At 32.6% G+C, this 17,702-nt stretch overlaps 1 protein-coding gene across 5 annotated transcripts in view; it reads left to right on the plus strand.

Moving 5' to 3' along the window:
• The window catches only part of KPNA5 (karyopherin subunit alpha 5), a 50,296-nt gene that overhangs the window by 1,509 nt on the left and 31,085 nt on the right, over positions 1–17,702 (plus strand). Inside the window, exons 2-8 of one of the 5 annotated variants that reach the window (XM_045844059.1) lie at positions 1,346–1,475; positions 4,211–4,344; positions 7,642–7,743; positions 7,872–7,971; positions 12,019–12,113; positions 13,856–13,987; positions 15,823–15,911. In XM_045844059.1, the coding sequence (XP_045700015.1) occupies positions 4,216–4,344; positions 7,642–7,743; positions 7,872–7,971; positions 12,019–12,113; positions 13,856–13,987; positions 15,823–15,911 (647 nt within the window). In that variant the 5' untranslated portion in view covers positions 1,346–1,475; positions 4,211–4,215. The remainder of the gene's footprint in view (positions 1–1,345; positions 1,476–4,210; positions 4,345–7,641; positions 7,744–7,871; positions 7,972–12,018; positions 12,114–13,855; positions 13,988–15,822; positions 15,912–17,702) is intronic. The other 4 variants (XM_045844058.1, XM_045844056.1, XM_045844060.1 and 1 more) reach the window with 4 other exon arrangements.

The following is a 17,702-nucleotide window of genomic DNA, read 5'->3' on the forward strand; positions in this document are numbered from 1 at the left end:
AGCAACTTCAACGGGTGTGCTGCAAGAGACACACTGGTGTGTCACAAGAATTTTTAAAACATAACTAGCCAGGGGCACTGACCTCATTTCCCTTAGGTTGTCAAAAAAATGACAACAGCCAACACAACAATAGCCGTCTGGTGTGACTGAATCAAAATTATACCTTTTTTTATCCGATCAACAAATAATTTAATATATTTTTTGGTGTGCCGCAGATATTTAGTAATTAGTTTATGTGTGCCATGAGATGAAAAGATTGAAAACAGCTGACCTAGCTTAATGGTTTTGGAATAGGGTCTAGTGTATGTGTTGGGTAGGCAAAAGGTGATTTATTCAGATGGGGAGTAAATATTAGAACTTGATTAGTTTACCTTTTAAAACTATTACTTAAATTTTTTTTCTATTTGTGAATTTTGTAATGGGTAGTTTATTAGGCTAGTAATACACGTACATAAATAAACATACTGAGAATTAATATGCAAATATATTTTGCATACATAAGGATATGTGATCTAAAAAGTTTAGACTACTAGATGATGTCTAATGTGTAGGTGATAAATATTTTTAAGAGCATTATTGCTTTGAAGATTTTGTTAAAATATTTTATACTTATTGAGCATACCGGGTGGGGCAAAAGTATGTTTACAGTTGTGAGTATGGGAAACAAGTGTTTAGTCTTGTATCATTTATTAACTATTGTATTATTTTCCATATGCCAACTGTGAACCTACTTTTGCCCCACCCTATAATTCAGCAACTAATGGTGAAACACAGTCTTTTGAAAATTAGTTATGCACTCTGGTCTCGACTTTTCCCCTCCAAGAGACTAAGCTCTTATCCAGACAATTTTTATATACAAGATAATTAGAGAACAGTGCTGAACATTATAATTAATAAAGCTTGACCAGCTATTTCTAATGACAAATATTTATTGGTGTACACAATATTGTTGAAATCAGTTCATTAAATATTTTAAAGAGGGATTTGGGTAGATTATAAATATAATTTAATTGCTATAATACACATGTTAAGTTGAAAGACACAGAGTACCTTTTAAATCACTCTGAAGTCCTCAGTCCATTCTATTCTACCTTTAGCTCCACCACAATTTCTCTATTTTTAGCAGTGACAATTATCAAATCTTATGTTTCATATGATACTTGGCTTATTGCAGACACATGTGCTGGATGCATCAGTGAATACAATGAAATTGAGTGGCCTGTTTTTGGTGCTATTATAAGTGAAATATTCCTTTATCTTTTGAATTCCCTTCTCTTTTGTGACTTACTTTCTCCTGATTCTTTCTACCTATTTCTTTTATTTTTTTATTTTGTCTTCACCCAAGGATATGTTTATTGATTTTAGAGAGACAGTAAAGGAGAGAGAGACAGAGACATTGACATTGATGTGAGAGAGAAACATCGATTGGTTGTCTCCCATATGCATCCTGGCTGGGGATGGAAGCCACAACCTAGGTATGTGCTCTGACCAGGAATGGAACCTGCAACCTTTTGGTGTACGGGATGACGCTCCAAGCAACTGAGCCACCTGATCTGGGCTGACCTCTTTCTTTTTGGCTTCCTTTGTTCTTTTCTCTTCCGCTAAAATAGGAACATCCTCAAGATTTTTCCTTTGATCATATTTCTTTTATAGCTCTATATGGTGTTGGATGATTAATCAAGGCCATTCTCCTGAGTTTTGAACCATATTTTTAATCATCTATAGATCAGAACCTCCTATATGTGCTCTAAGTACTATAAATTTAACATAATTTAAAATGAACATCACCATACAACTATTTGAATGGCTACAATTAACAACAACAAAAAAATGCTGACAGTACCAACTGTAGACAGGATGCAGAGCAACAGAAACTTTTATACATTGCTGATGAGAATTCAGAGTGGTAGTTACTTTTCAGTTTGGCAGTTTGTTATAAGATGTGAAGATTACACTTGCCATATCATCATCTATCAATCCTATTCCTATTTACTCAAGAAAAATGAAAACTTATATTTACATAAAAACCTATAAATGAATATTGATAACAGATTTATTTGTAACTGCTTTAAACTAGAAACAACTTAAATGCTGTCCAACTAGTGAATGAATAAACTGTGGTATATCCATATCTAGAAAACTACTCAAAATAAGGAGTAAGTTATTTGTATGTGCCCACAATATGCACAATCCACAAATACACTATGCAAATAGAAGCCAGTTTAAGACTACATACTGTTATTCCATTTATGTGAAATCAGGAAAAGGCAGAACTATGGAGGTGGACAACAAATCAGTGGTTGCCAGGTGTTAAGGGTTGGAAGAGAGCTAATAGCAGCTTGAGGAACTTTTTTGGAGATGATAGAGCTGTTTTGTACCTTGATTATGATTGTTATATGTCAGTGCATTTGTCAAATTCATAGGACTGTGTACCAAAAGAATGATTTTTACTGTATGTAAATTAAAAAATAAAACAGTTAAATGCATTATTTCAAAAAAAGTAGGCAAGCAAACAGAACCATCACTCTGATCTGCCACCTATATTTCCTGTCTTGAGTTATTTTGTCATTATATTAAAGTAGCTCAAGCTAAAAACCTGTGGTCATCCTCAACTCCCTTTTCTTCCTCACCACATATTCTTTACATTTACTTGGCTTCTAATTATTGAATCATTTTTCAAAATGTTTTTGGAATCAACCTGTCTTCTGTATTTCCAGTGCAACTACTAATTTAGTTCAGGTTTTCATCATCAAGGTCTGAAACGACATTCTCTTTAGTTTTTGAAATTCTGTTCCTTAGGATTTAGTCCAAATTTCTCTGCCAGATTATAGGAACTGTATGTGCTCTTACCCACCTGGCTTTATCTCTTGCCCCTTCCCCCAGGTGTTCCCTTGTTCAGGTACACTCAGTTTCTTACTGCTTTGTATTTATGCCAGGCTTCTTCAAGAACTCTGCCTTTACATGTGTTCTCTCTGCTTGGCATGCTTATTCCTTTTTCATCCCATTCCCTGGGAAATTCTTGCTCATTCTTTAAGAGAGGATAACCGTGAGTACTTTCAGAGCTCCTTAAAGCACAGTTTGTTGCTATCTATTCTATATTCTCACAAGATTTAATGCATATGTTTTAATGTGCTTTACTACTTAACATTATAATTTGCCAGTTCGTCAGTCTATCTCTTCTACATCACGGGTTGCAGATAAATGTCAATCTCTGTGTTTATTTCATAAGTGCTAATTGGTCACAACATTTTCTCTGGTTGGACATGAGTATATTCTCAAAATTTATCAGAATAATATTTGAGGCAGCCATTAATTATCTCTCTTATTAAGTTCAAGTTGAAACCCTGCATTACACTCATTTTTAATGTGTAAATCCAGGAGAGGTTATAATATCAGTAATTTAGTATCATTTCAGATATAAAAATATCAATATAATACTATTTTTTAAAAGTGTTTATAATTCTTTTTCTAAAAGTAAAACTATTACATATATTTAAAATATAAAATTTCATATTTAATAAAATAAATATTTTAAATATGCTATAAAATGTTTACATAAATGTTAATGTTTTAAAAATACATTTATAATAAAACTATTTCAAAATAAAGTATACCAGATTTCAGCATTTAAAAAGAACTAATTATACTGTAGTTATGAAATCTGGTATGGCAGTCATAACTCAAGTCATGACCTGTGTGGCCTTAGATCTTAAGCAGCACATAAAGAAAGTGAAAGAAGCCAGACCCCAATAAACATTTGAGGTGTGCTTATTAAGCCTAATGCCATATTCCATTGAAAGTAAGACACTTCATTGCTGGCTAGTTCTCAATTAGGAGCTGTGATTTAGATGTTTTTTTACTCAACTATTTCATGATTATTTCCTGTCTGACTGGTTTTAAGATGCATCCCACTTCAGAAAGGTTGAAATACCAGGGATGGGGGCAAGCACCTTAGAATCAATGAACTTAGGGTAATGACTTTGTGTTTAGAATGGGATCTATTATTTGTTCGATAGTTTAGTCCTAAAATATTAGGTCATTTTGCTCCAGTTTGATATAGAAGTGTGGGAGTGTGTTCTTTGTGCATAATTTTCAGAGTGGATTTTGTTGGTCTGTTTAACCTGTGAGCCTGAATTTAGTTGCCCTACGGTAAACATCTCATGTTGTTTGAGAGTTATCAGCATCCATTTTTTTCTCTCCTAATCTTAAGATGCGATGGCTAGTCCAGGGAAAGATAACTATAGAATGAAAAGTTATAAGAATAAAGCCCTAAATCCCCAAGAGATGCGTAGACGAAGAGAAGAAGAAGGAATACAGCTTCGAAAACAAAAAAGAGAAGAACAGGTAGGTGTTCTAAAATAATTCTGTTTAGCACAAAAACATATACAGATTTTAGAAGTTGTATAGTCATTGCTGATTGTTAGATAATTTTAAATGAAAAAGTGTTTTAGGAAAGTGAATATGGATACATCTAGTCTTTAATTTATTGGACCTTAAAAATAATATTAGCAAATTTATGAATCAGAACCCTATGCTATTTTTAATCCCTGATAAAAGGGATAGCTTTTCTATTTTATTGATAAATATTTTATGTTAATCATATTGTACCCCTGTGCTGAGACATTTTTATTCTTGAGCTTACTTAGATCACTTCTATTTGTCATTATAAAATTTGCCTCCTAAAAAACATTGATTATATTCATTTGTTCCTTTGTGGTTTTCATAGCTTTTGTCCCTAAGTTAATTATAGTCTTCCTTCTAAGCTAATCATACTGATCCTCCTAGTCTCATCATCCAGATATTTTCGCCTTCTGTGTTTGAACTTTGTCTGTATGGCATAAGGAATAGAAAAATCTTTTAAAAGAATACATCTCAACATTTTTAATTCCAAGATATACTGACATTTTTTAAAAAATATTTTATTTATTTATTTTTAGAGAGGGGAAGGGAAGGAGAAAGAGAGGGAGAGAAACATCAGTGTGTGGTTGCCTCTTGCATACCCCCTACTGGGGACCTGACTTGGCTTGCAACACAGGCATGTGCCCTGACTAGGAATCGAACCAGCGACCCTTTGGTTTGCAGGCCAGTGCTCAATCTACTGAGCTACACCAGCCAGTGCCCCAAGATGTACTTACATTTAGAAGTACTTGTAAATAATAAAGAGGATATAGGCCTCACATACATGAACTAAAACTAATGTGTGAAAAGGACTAGCAATGAAGAAAGTAGAGAAAAAGGCCTGTTTTAGAAATATGAATTTGATTTGCATCTCCCTATCTATAGTATCTAGCACAGTCCCTATTGTATTATAATAGGTACTGAAAAAAGAGAGAGAAATATGTCGAATAAATGATTAGTAATGATTGAAGAAGAGTGGTATTTATTTAGCCATAAAAAAATAACAGCTTTTTTTACTTTCAATTTTAGTTTGGGAAATGTACCTTTATTTATTTTATTTTATGTTTTTATGAGTCATATGGTATGTTTAATGACAGTTAATGAACTAATACAGGCCATATTATTATGGCAATTTATATCTATCATTCATTAAACATCAAAAACATCTGTTCTATTGCAATGTTATTGTAAATGTCAATGAAGGGTAAACCAGAAAGTGATTTCCATCTACCAGAGTGGCTTACCACATTTCCTTTCGCATTTCAGGGCATTGCAAACACAGACTATTCCTACAGTATCATGAAATCATAGGACTTTGTCCTAATTCAGTCTCGTCACTTTGCTGATAAGAAAATTTCAGAAAAATCGAGTGTTTTTTCCCCAAGGTCAGAGTGCTAAAGGCAGATCTTAGACCTAGAACCCAGAATTGTCCTGTCCAGATCCAGTGGTTTTAATGTTCAAAACCCTAACGACTCCCACGGATCTTGATCATTTGGGCTTTGCATTGGTCTTTGGGGGCCAAATGCACGCATGGGTCGATGAGTTGCAAATTTCAGAAGGGACAGTTCTTGAGCTCCGGAGTGATGGGGGCTAAATGTTTGATATGTTACTCAAGTGATTACATGCTTTAGTTATTTCCAAAAAGAGTTTAAAACGCAAATCTTAACAGGTGTTTTATTTTAAAGAGGCATTAACAAAATAGGCAAAGAAAATGGAAGGTTTATTATTTCATGTTTAGAAAAGAAGAATGGAAATACTGTGCTTAGGATGGCTTTTCTGTTCAATCTTCCACTTCCTAGCTATTCTTCCAGGACAGTACTTGCAGAGCACCAGCAATAAGTCATTCTTGTTTCATCTGGGTTGCATATTTGTACATGTAATTTTTATGCTTCACACACAGATGTTCCTAGTGGGTCTTGTTTTGCTCTGACTCTCCCAGAAATGGGCAGGAGCAGACAGAAAACAGCATTGGGACTGTTTGTAAGAGCTATCATTTAAAAAGAAATCCATATTATTCCTCCGCTGCTGTTTTCTCATGGAAGGTGTTCCCTTGCAACCTTGGCTGCCAGCCCTCTGCCCCTTAGAGGCTTGAATACTAGGACTAAGGGAGATCGACTGCTCAGTAGTAGAACCAGAAATGACTGAAGTTCCATTCCAACCCAGTTAGTCTATATATCTTGGTTTATAAAGATAATCCTTTCTATACACTTCTTTGAAATTGATAGTCTTGATGATTGAAACCACTAAAGTGGGTACTGTTTGATCAAGGAGGTCTTTCTCAGCTAGCCAATGTCAGTTATAAATTTCAAGCAGAAGAATATAAAAGAGGGCAGGAGAGGGAAGAGGAGAAATGAAAGGGAAGACAAAGAATGAGAAATGGAGAATGGAGTGAGGAAGAAGAAGGGGCAGGAAGAGGAGAGGAGAGTAGAGGAAAAGGAGAGCAAAGAATAAGGCAGCATAATATTTGGGATGGCACACCATGAAGTTGGTGTGCTGGAGTAAAAAGAGCAAAGATTTTGGAGCCTGAATAACTGTGTTTTACTTTCAGCTCAACTTTTATTCTATATGTGATATTGAAGAAACTAAATAAACTTGCTGTCTCTCAATTTACCTACCTGGCAGAGAAAGATAAAACACTGCCTGTATTATTTTGTGGGGTTCTTGTGTGATGAAGTGACCCATGAAATATACCATTAAATCTCCCTTAGTTACCTCACCATCGTCTCTTTCCTTCTTTCTTGTTTTCTTTATTTTTATTCATTCCTGAATTAATAAGCTTAGGGCCATCTTTCCTGAGAGTAGTTCTCTATTACTTGTTAATCTGATATATTAACTCTGTTACTATACCACTTTATCTCTCCCATGTAACAGATTTACTTTTTAATTAAGATTTTCTTGGAAAAATTCTTAGGCATATCATCATCCATTGTGGGCATATGTGCTTTTTCAGATGTTGTAAAATATGAATGTGTATTCTCATGGGACTGGACTTTGGTAAAAGATCTGAGATTAAGAATGACCCAAAACAGTCTGCAGGACAAGAGCTAACCTAGCTCAGAATTCTAACTTCTCATAGATAATGTAGGTCTTCACAGTAAAATGATTGAGAAATACTGAAATATTTAGGTTTTTAATAATAAAATTACTAGCTTGTTTTGTTCACTTCAATGAAAAATATAATTTCATGAGAATTCATTGTTCTGTGGAAAACTCAATGTTTAGAGTGATTTCTCTTTATTACAGCTGTTCAAACGCAGAAATGTTTCTTTGCCCAGAAATGATGAATCTATGCTAGAAAGTCCTATTCAGGATCCGGATATCAGTTCCACTGTACCCATTCCAGAGGTAGATATTACAAAAATCTATTTCAAATTATACCTCAACAGTATTTCAGAAATAGTGGACACAGCAAATATTATCCATATAAAGTATTTAAGTGATAAATTAATTATATTTTCTTTTCTGTGTTTTAGGAAGATGTCATTACCACAGATATGGTTCAGATGATTTTTTCTAATAATGTTGATCAACAACTAACAGCAACGCAGAAATTTAGAAAGCTGCTTTCTAAAGGCAAGACTTATTTTCAGTATACTTATTTGATATTACGACATTCTGTAATAGTGTTTTATTTATGAGGTATTTTTTATTTCGATGTACTTTTCATTGCTAGAGGGTCTTAATTGGTCTTTAAAATATTATAAGTAATATCAATTTTTTAAACTTTATATTGTCAAAGTAAAATATTGATTATAGAATATTTGCAAATATAAAAAAATTAAAGAAGCAAATGTAGAAATCATTATTCCTGCTGCCAAAAAACATGTTTTTAATAAAAATTTCTATAGAAATATTTTTCAGATACAATTTTTTAAATGGCAGCATAACATCAGAGTATGAATATAAAATAACTTGATCAATCAGACCTTAAATTTTTTCACAGTTTTTGATTGTCATAAACAAAGCTACATAAATCCTTGTGCAACATAAAACTTCCTTAGTACAAATTCATAATGTGAAATCCTGGGTCAAAGGGAATAAAGAACATATTAATTTATACTACCATCTTCAGATTTTATAAGTATTCATTTTACTACTGGTAGATTCTTAACAGCACAACTATCTGTAAAAAAGACAAAATGCTTGTGAAATAGTAGCTCATTGTTTGGCATTTATTGAGTAAGTTGAATATTTTTAATTATTCACCTTTGAAATTTGTCTATGCTATTTGTCCAATTTTATATTGAGTTCATAAAAATTTCTTATTAAATAAAAATTTAACCCTTAGTCTATCTTGTCTTTTATATGTATAATTTATAGAGTTCGTAATTCCAACTATACTGAGTTGTATATATGAACTGATAAGATTTTTAAAATGCATTTGGCTAGCTGCCTCATCTTCCTAAGAGAGGCAGAATTTAATAACAAATGAGGAGTAAAAGGAATCTTTTGTTCAGGTCAGCATAGATTACAAGGCTTTCTTATTGTAGTTCTTGTTTGTAAATGCATTATACTTTTGTTTTCCATTTCAGCCAAGTTAATATAGTTTAAAAATGACTTCCTCTTCCTCAGCATACTCCACAGTTTTTGTTTTTGAAATTGGGATTATTTTTCGAATCAGGTTATTATTTAAAAGTTTTTTTACATTATCATATTCTCTTTCAAGATTTCTTTTTCATATATGCATTATATTATAATGAATTAACAGGATTCATTTAGATTTAATACTGTTAAAGAATGTTAAAGTATGCCAACAGTGTTTTTACACCACAGCTTCCCCATTAAATTCTTTTTTTTTAAGATTTTATTTATTTATTTTTAGACAGAGGGAAAGGGAGGGGGAAAGAGTGAGAGAAACATCAGTGTGTGGTTGCCTCTTGCGCACCCCCAACTAGGGACCTGGCCTGCAACCCAGGCATGTGCCCTGACTCAGAATTGAACTGGCAACCCTTTGGTTCACAGGCTGGTGCTTAATCCGCTGAGCTACACCAGCCAGGGAAAATTCTTTAGTCTTACCCTCATTTGCTCTAGTACTTTATGGTATTCTTTTTACTCTAGAATTGTTTCATAGAGCCAATGACTTTTTTCTGTTTCTTTGTAGTGAGGTTATGTTTGCCCAAGTTGGGTACATAGCAGAAATTATAGATGCTTTCTTTTACTGATTATTGTGATTTCCTGCCAGATCTTTCAGGCCTAGAAAAATAGTAGATTTACTGTAATTTTATTTGATCCATCACTGTAGGAAACAGGGGAAAGGAGCTTGAACTAGAACTCTGACTTAAGTCATGGTAATGACATTTTGCTAGAACCTCCTATTTACTTCCCTATCATGGCCTCTTTTGTAGATGTGAATCACAAGTTGTTTTTTTCTTAATACCAGCTTTGTAGAAATTTCTCCAAAGCATTCCTGTCATGGAGGACTCTTTGTTTTAAGTACTGAAGCAGATAACCTCTATTGTACATTTGTTTATATTGCCATGTTGGCTAAAGTCTTCTCCATGAGAATTGATCACTTTTGTAAGATAACATAGGCTATTATTCTATCAATATAATACCAATGTAAGAGTTAATAATAGTTCATGATACCCGTTAGATTAGCACATGATCCAAGTGCACTTCAATTGCTTTATTTTAGATGAAAGTAACCATGAAGTCATTTTGCAGGAAGAGACCATCTATGGTCTTGTGTTCTTAAACATCTGTATATCTTATCTATCTATTGAATATGTATCTATATATCTATATATTAATTTATCTACATATTTAGTTACAGTTGACAGTTTCAGTACCCACTTTTCTCACTCTCACTGTGTATCCAGAAAATCCTGTGTGTTCTTTCTTCTCACAACTTCTCCTTTCTCTCCCCACAGATAAAAAGAGCCAAACAAAATTTTGTCCCTTTAAAAAAAATGGAAGAGTAGATTTAGAATTCTTTTTTCTTTTTTTGGAAGAAAAAAAAAACTAGTGAGATCAAGGTGGTGACTATAACCATACAATTTTGTTTTAATTTTTTAATAGATTAGGGTAAAGGCATTAATTATATGTATTGTTTTATCCTGTTAGTATTTTGTAGGGATAACAATAGTGCGAGCTGGCGTCTAGAGTTGACATTTTGAAGAATTCAGACTTTTCATTTAGAACACCCAAATAAAACTTGATGCATATGGCTAAATTAACTTTGTACAAATAACCTAATGTTTGAACAAATTAGAAGGATAGCAAATCTGTGGGAAAAAGAAAAGGAAGAAAGTCCATTCCTAAGTAAACCTCTTAATAATTGAGAACATGATTTCTAAGATTTAAACTGATTTAAAACTTATAATAATAAGGTTTTTCTGTATCAAAAAGACAGGATTGATACAGATCTTTCTTGGTTACCCTTGATTTATTCATTCTACTGATTACATACTATGTTCACATTTATATATGAGTTATTTAGGACCAATAACATAGTCAAACAGAAGGATTAAGAAGAAAAGGAGGAGTGAAAAGTGAGCATGAGATTTTTCTTGTGTGAGTAGGTGGACAGATTACTAAATAAGATAAATTTGGGTGGTAGGTACAGGGCAAGGGGAAGGTGTAAACATAGGGATATTATGAGTTTGGTTTTGGTTACACTACATTTTGAAGAAGCTGTGAATAAAAAAAAATGTGACCAGTAGACACTTAAAATGTGGTCTAGAATCTAAGAATAATACAGTTATAGGGGTTAGATTTGTGAATTATCACCAGTGATAACCATGAGTGACAAGCGAATTAGCAAAACAGGTACATTCTCTAGAAAGAGAATAAATAACAGAGAGAAAACTAACCCAAAGGAGCATCGACAGAAAAGTTCCTGGAGAACTCCAGGAGGATACTTTTTGCTGAAGCCAAAGGCAAAGAAAGAGTTCTTAGTACTTAGATTAGAGTAGCTGAAATATCTTTAAAAATTTTTTTGAATGTCTTTGTTTTAAAATTCCTTAAGAGATTTTATGATTCTCAAAATCCCTTCATGAAAATATATCAAGAATTCTAGATAGTCTGATAGCATTGGTGTAAGTAATAAATAATACCCTGACAAAATGAGAGACATTAGACAATTTGTGGCTGATAGTGAAGGAGACATCCCTAGAAATTGGGGTATGGTTATAAAAAAGTAGTGGGAACATTATTCTTTAGTGGCGTTTTGAGTATTGGACTGAAATAGCTTCCATATTGTGAAGGTGACCTCCTAAGTAGTCTGTTACTTATAAAATTTAAATATTTTGCATGTAAATATTTAGTTTATGATTTTTATTTATTTATTTTGGTCTTTTTAATTAATTGGGGTGACATTGGTTTGCAAAACCATACTAGGTTTCAAGTATACAACTCAACAAAACATCACCCATTTCCCTGAGCAGTACTCCCTGCCCTCCCTTTGCTCCCCTCCACCTCCCTTTTTCTAAATGTTCTTGTTATTATGGCTATTGAATACATTTGTTTTGCAGTAAACATTGAGATTATGAGAACATTTGTTTTCTTCAATTATATCTAGCTAAGTTTTAAACTTGGTCAGTGTGCCTGTTATTTGACGCAGACACCAGATCATTGTCTTTTTTTTGTCTATGTAATAACTTAAATCTTTTGAACTTTTAGAACCTAATCCACCAATTGATCAAGTTATACAGAAACCAGGAGTTGTACAGAGATTTGTGAAGTTTCTTGAAAGAAATGAAAATTGTACTTTACAAGTGAGTTCTATAGTTTTCTTTCTTTATTGTTTTCCATAAATGACATATTAAAATTTCTAGTGAAAGCAACTTCTGCAATGCTGAATATATTGTAAGCTTCAGTGAATACTTTGGTCATGGTTGTAATGTTAGTTTCTTATAGGAATATTAATATTGGGAAAAGTTTATAAAATTATTTCTAATGTTAACAAAAATTTTGTAGTGTTGTCAACCTTTAATAACTTACCTGTTTAGGGAAACTTGAGGAAGGCTTCACAAAGGTAGTGTTACATAGCTAATCTTGAGGATAAATGAGAGATTGGCAGGCTGAAAAGAGGAGAATTAATTTCAGGTTGTGAGAACTGCATGTGTACAGAGCACAGAGTAATCAGGAAGAATAATGGGGACTTGAGCACCTATTAATTACTATAATTAAAACCCAATGAAATTCAACAGTATGGTCTTGGGACAGCTATGTGTTGGGCCATATTACTCAAGTTGGCATGAAATATGCCAGCTCAGAACAGTCTAACAGAGAGGCTCTAACCAGGGGCCTACAGGTTAGTTTGGCCCACAAACAAGTTTTGTTTTGCTTGTACATGTGTTAAAAGATGTGAATCAGATACTGGACTTTAAAAAAATTGGGAAATTTCAAAGGAAAATGTAGATTTTTGTCTTCTTTTGACAAATCGGAAGAGGTGGCATGGTTAGCACATAATGAAGATCTAGTGGACATGATAGGTGCTCTCTCTCTTTTTAAAAAGTTATTTTTTCCTTTTTAAAAAATCATAGCCATGCTCTCCAGTTTGCCAGTTTCCCACTTGCTCATATGACTCTTTTTATGTTAGTTGTCTGTTTCATAGACTTGTGAATTCATCACTCTTCACTAATATATTTCCCTGGCTATACCTAGGAGATTTTAATGCAGTAACCTTTTAATTGTTATTTAGTTTATTCCACCATCTATAATTGGTTAGGACTGTGTTCTCCATTTTTTAAAAATACAAATTCCTTTCTTAAAATGTTTTCCTACTCTCACACAAAGTAGTAACTGTATTTTTCATGCTTTTTGGTAATGCTTTTAGTTGCATATTTGTTTTATTAATCATAATGATATCTACCTTAATGTGAAAAGTTGTCTATGCTAAATACTTTTAAAACTGTAGTTACTCCTTAGTTTGCCTGTGGATTTGCAGGTCATTTAGTTTATTGTTTGGGAGACACGGGTTGAATTTTTTTAGTTGCTTCTATTATAAATCCATCACAAGTAAATATATTCAAATTCTAATTGAATTGTTATGACTAACTTCTCAGACGCTTTGCTGAGGAAGTTCTAACTAGATGATCCTTAGGAAAACAAAACTAACTTTTATGATTCTAAGTTTTATAAATATACTGTTGTTCTATTATGTAGTATGTCATTAATTTTAAACTATTTGCTTTAGAACACTTGGCTCTTTAATAGTAGACATTAAGAGTTTTGTGAATTATAAATTCAAATGTGTTCATTTATTGTTCATGAGTTTGTTAGTTGTTGTTATATTTTTCTCATTTCTTATTTATCCAGATCAGCTCTTATTTATCCAGATTGAAGAGGATTTTTTTATACAATTAAGGGTTTTATCTGTGAAATATGATTTCACATTAAATATAAAATGGTCTTTTTCTGAGATTTGTCCATCCAAGTCTTTACTCCCCTTCTTCCCTTCTTCTTTTTTCTGACATTTATTTGGTGCTTTCATTCTACTTTTATTTTTCCTTAGTTTGAAGCTGCATGGGCATTAACTAATATAGCTTCTGGAACTTTTCTACATACCAAGGTAGTGATTGAAACTGGGGCTGTTCCAATTTTTATCAAACTTCTTAATTCAGAGCATGAAGATGTTCAAGAACAGGTAAGTTTTTGTTTGAACTGTTATATTTACTAGATTTTAATTTTCTCATGAAAGTACCAATTGTGATTATAATTTGAAATTTGTTTTTACCAAATTGCCTGTAATTACATTTGTTAAAATACAGTAATTTCTATCATGTCCAGTTGGAGGGGAGAACTAACAGTCTCAGGCATCATCCTGTATTATATATGTGTGATCTTGGTTATAAGGAAGTACTATACCCATTTATAAAAGAGCATACTAAGGCCCAAAAAAGTTAGTAATATACCCAAAGTCACAGTAAATGGCTGAACCAAATTTTAAATCTGAGCTGTTCTGACTCATTATTCTTTGCATGTTCATATTTTGTTTTTCTTAAAATTATTGCATGATTTTGGAGAGAACCATTTTAAATTAAACTTTATGAATAAATTCTCAGAGTTGTAACAGAAAAAATTCAAACATATACAATTTGTACCATTCAAAGAAAACCAAATGTTTTGGTATTTTGTTTTGAATCCTTTTAATGTAAATTGATCTGATACACATACATATTTACTTATATTCTCCCACTTAATACTAATATTGGGAGCCTTTTCTTATGGCATTAATTGTATTTCAGGAAAATTTTACTGATTACTCATTATCCGTTCAAATATATATCATAATTTATCCATTTCTCAACTGTGTATATTGGAGTTATTTCTAGTTTAGCAGTTTTATTAATATTAATATTGTGATACCATCATTACATATTAGCTTTTATGTGCCTCTTGATTATTTCATTAGGGAAAAATGACTTTGCTCTGTTAAAAGAAAAATTTTTAAAGTTCTTATTACATATTTCAAAGTTGACCTCCAAAAAAGTCATAGCAGTTAACATCCCCACCAACAGAATATTAGACTTCACGGGGAGAAAAATGTCATTACTTTAAAAGAATTTTCTTAAATAAAAATAAGTGTAGGTCTAGAGTAGATGTTAAAACTATTAACTCATGCTTTAAAAATTAAAGTTTTCCCAATTGAAAGAGTACCTTATATCTACTTTTGTACTTATATGAAAAATTTGAAGTGAGACTATAATAAAAAGATAATTTGCATTTGTGTAATTTCTCATCTAATTGAAATGTAATACATAAATATTTTGATCTTTTACTGTCATTTATTTAAAAACATAATGAACTTGGACTGATTCTAAGCTTACTTATTTTATTTTTTATTTTTTAAAGGTATTATTTATTTATTTTTAGCGAGAGGGAAAGGAAGAGAGAAAGGGAGAGAGGGAAGCATCAATGCAGGGTTGCCTTTCGCACGCCCCCTACTGGGAACCTAGTCTGCAACCCAGGCAAGTGCCCTGACTGGGAATCGAACCAGTAACCCTTTAGTTTGCAGACCAGCACTCCGTCCACTGAGCCACACCAGCCAGGGCCTAAACTTATTTTTAAGGATTAGTCCAAGCCAATTCTCACATTAGCTTTACCTAACTTTTCCACGCTTTGTCTTTTTCTTCTTTTGCAAATCAGTTTCTGCCCACTGAGTGGGTTCCTTGTCAAAGGAGCAGACCTCTAGATAACTGAAAAATTCAGTAAATATATTTTGTCTCTCCTTGAAGATCTGGTATTTATTGAACAGAATAAACATTTCAGTAATATGTAAGGAAATGTTTGAAAATGTACTATCCTTCAATTTGATTAAAAACATTATTAAATAACCCTTCTGCAGTTTTCCTTTCTTATTCTGAAATTTTTTTGAACATCTTCAAAACTTTATTCATCCTGTTCTAAAATCTCATCTTAAGAGGGGGCATCTTATTTAATATCATGATAATGGAATGTTTTTTTTTTTTCTTTTCTAAGGCTGTTTGGGCACTTGGTAATATTGCTGGTGACAATGCAGAATGTAGAGACTTTGTTTTGAATTGTGAAATACTTCCACCTCTTTTAGAGTAAGTACTTTAAATTTATCACAGTTAAAATAATGCTGCTCTGTACTATATTTCTATATACATAATTAAGTTCTTAAGTGATATTTTTTAAAGAATACTGTCTTTTTATTTTTAATTTTATTATTTTTTTAATTGTTGTTCAAGTAAAGTTGTCTCCATTTTCCCCCCACTACTCTCCCCGACCCCACCCATCCCCGACCCCACCCATCCCCACCTCCTACCCTCAGTCCTACCCCCTTTGGCTTTGTCCATGTGTCCTTTATGTATATTCCTAGACAACCCTTCCCCTATTTTTCCCTGTTATCCCCTCCCCCTTCCCCTCTGCTTACTGTCAGTTTGTTCTTTACTTCAATATCCCTGGTTATATTTTACTTGCTTGTTTGTTTTGTTGATTAACATTTGGCTTATGGCCCTGGGTGGTGTAGCTCAGTGGATTGTGTGCAGGCTGTGAACCAAAGGGTCACTGGTGCAATTCCCAATCAGGGCACACCTGGGTTGTGGGCCAGGTGCCCAGTGGGGGCCATATGGGAGTCAACCACACATGTATATTTCTCTCCCTCTCTCTCTGCCTTCCTTCCCCTCTCTAAAAATAAATAAATAAAATCTTTAAAAAATCAAAATAAAACTGAACAAAAAAACATTTGGCTTATGTTTAGCCATGTCTGCAGTAGCTGGAAAATATTTGGAAATTTTTTTCCTGTTGTTTCATATCTGTCTCTTATGTTCTAAAGCCATATTTCACAATGGTCATTGCTTACTTGTTGCTTACTTGGTGTTAAAATAATAACTACAAAAAAAGGATATGTTCAATCTTTAATGCAATAAAAATTTAAATGTTGCTAAAGCAGGGACTCTTTAATACATGAGCAAATGGTGTATTTAAGATTTCATGTTTTTATATTTGATTTTTAAATGTTCAGAGAAAAAAGCAGGTGTGAAAACTAATACTTCAGTTTTCTTTTTCTCTTTTTCAAGATTAAGGATTGCATTGAATTACTTTGGGGAGTATTGCTATCTTAACAGCATTAAGTCTTCTATCCATGCATATGAGAAAGCTTTTAGTATACAGGCATACTTCATTTTATTGTTCCATTTCTTTTAGTGTCTTAAGATGAACATTTAGGTTATTGATTTGAGATTTTCTTTTGTAATGTAGATTTTCACAGCTATAAATTTGTCTCTGAGCATTGCTTTCACTACATCCTGTGTGTTGCATTTTCATTTTAATTTAATTAAAAGTATTTTGTAAGTGTGACTTTTTTGTCTAATTGGTTAAGTATGTTACTTAATTTCCACACATTTGTGAATTTTCCAGTTTTCCTTCTATTAGTGATTTTTAGTTTCATTTTTTGTGATCAGAGAATATACTTTATATAATTTTAGTCTTTAAAATATATCAGATTTGCTTAGTTGTCTAACATGTGGTGTACCTTGGAGAATGTTCTACATGCACTTGAGAAGAATATAGCATATGGTGCTGTTGATTATAGGATTGTATAGGTGTCTGTTATATTTAGTTGATTTACAGTGTTATGGAAGTCCTCTATTTTTCTAGTGATCTTCTATCTAGGTGTCTTATCCATTATTGAAAACAGTGTAGTGAAGTCTCTAACTATAGCTGTCTGTTTCATCCTTCAATTCTGTCAATTTTTGCCTGTATATTTTGCTGCCTTGTAAGATCTTATAAGTTTATGTGTCCTGTCTTCATGATGGATTGACTTTTTATCAATATGTAATGTTCTTTGTTTCTTAAAACAATTTTTGACTTAAATTCAATTTATCTGATACTAG

The sequence above is a fragment of the Phyllostomus hastatus genome, unplaced genomic scaffold (assembly GCF_019186645.2).
Source record: "Phyllostomus hastatus isolate PE091 unplaced genomic scaffold, TTU_PhHast_1.1 phas_contig_40, whole genome shotgun sequence".
NCBI lineage: Eukaryota > Metazoa > Chordata > Mammalia > Chiroptera > Phyllostomidae > Phyllostomus > Phyllostomus hastatus.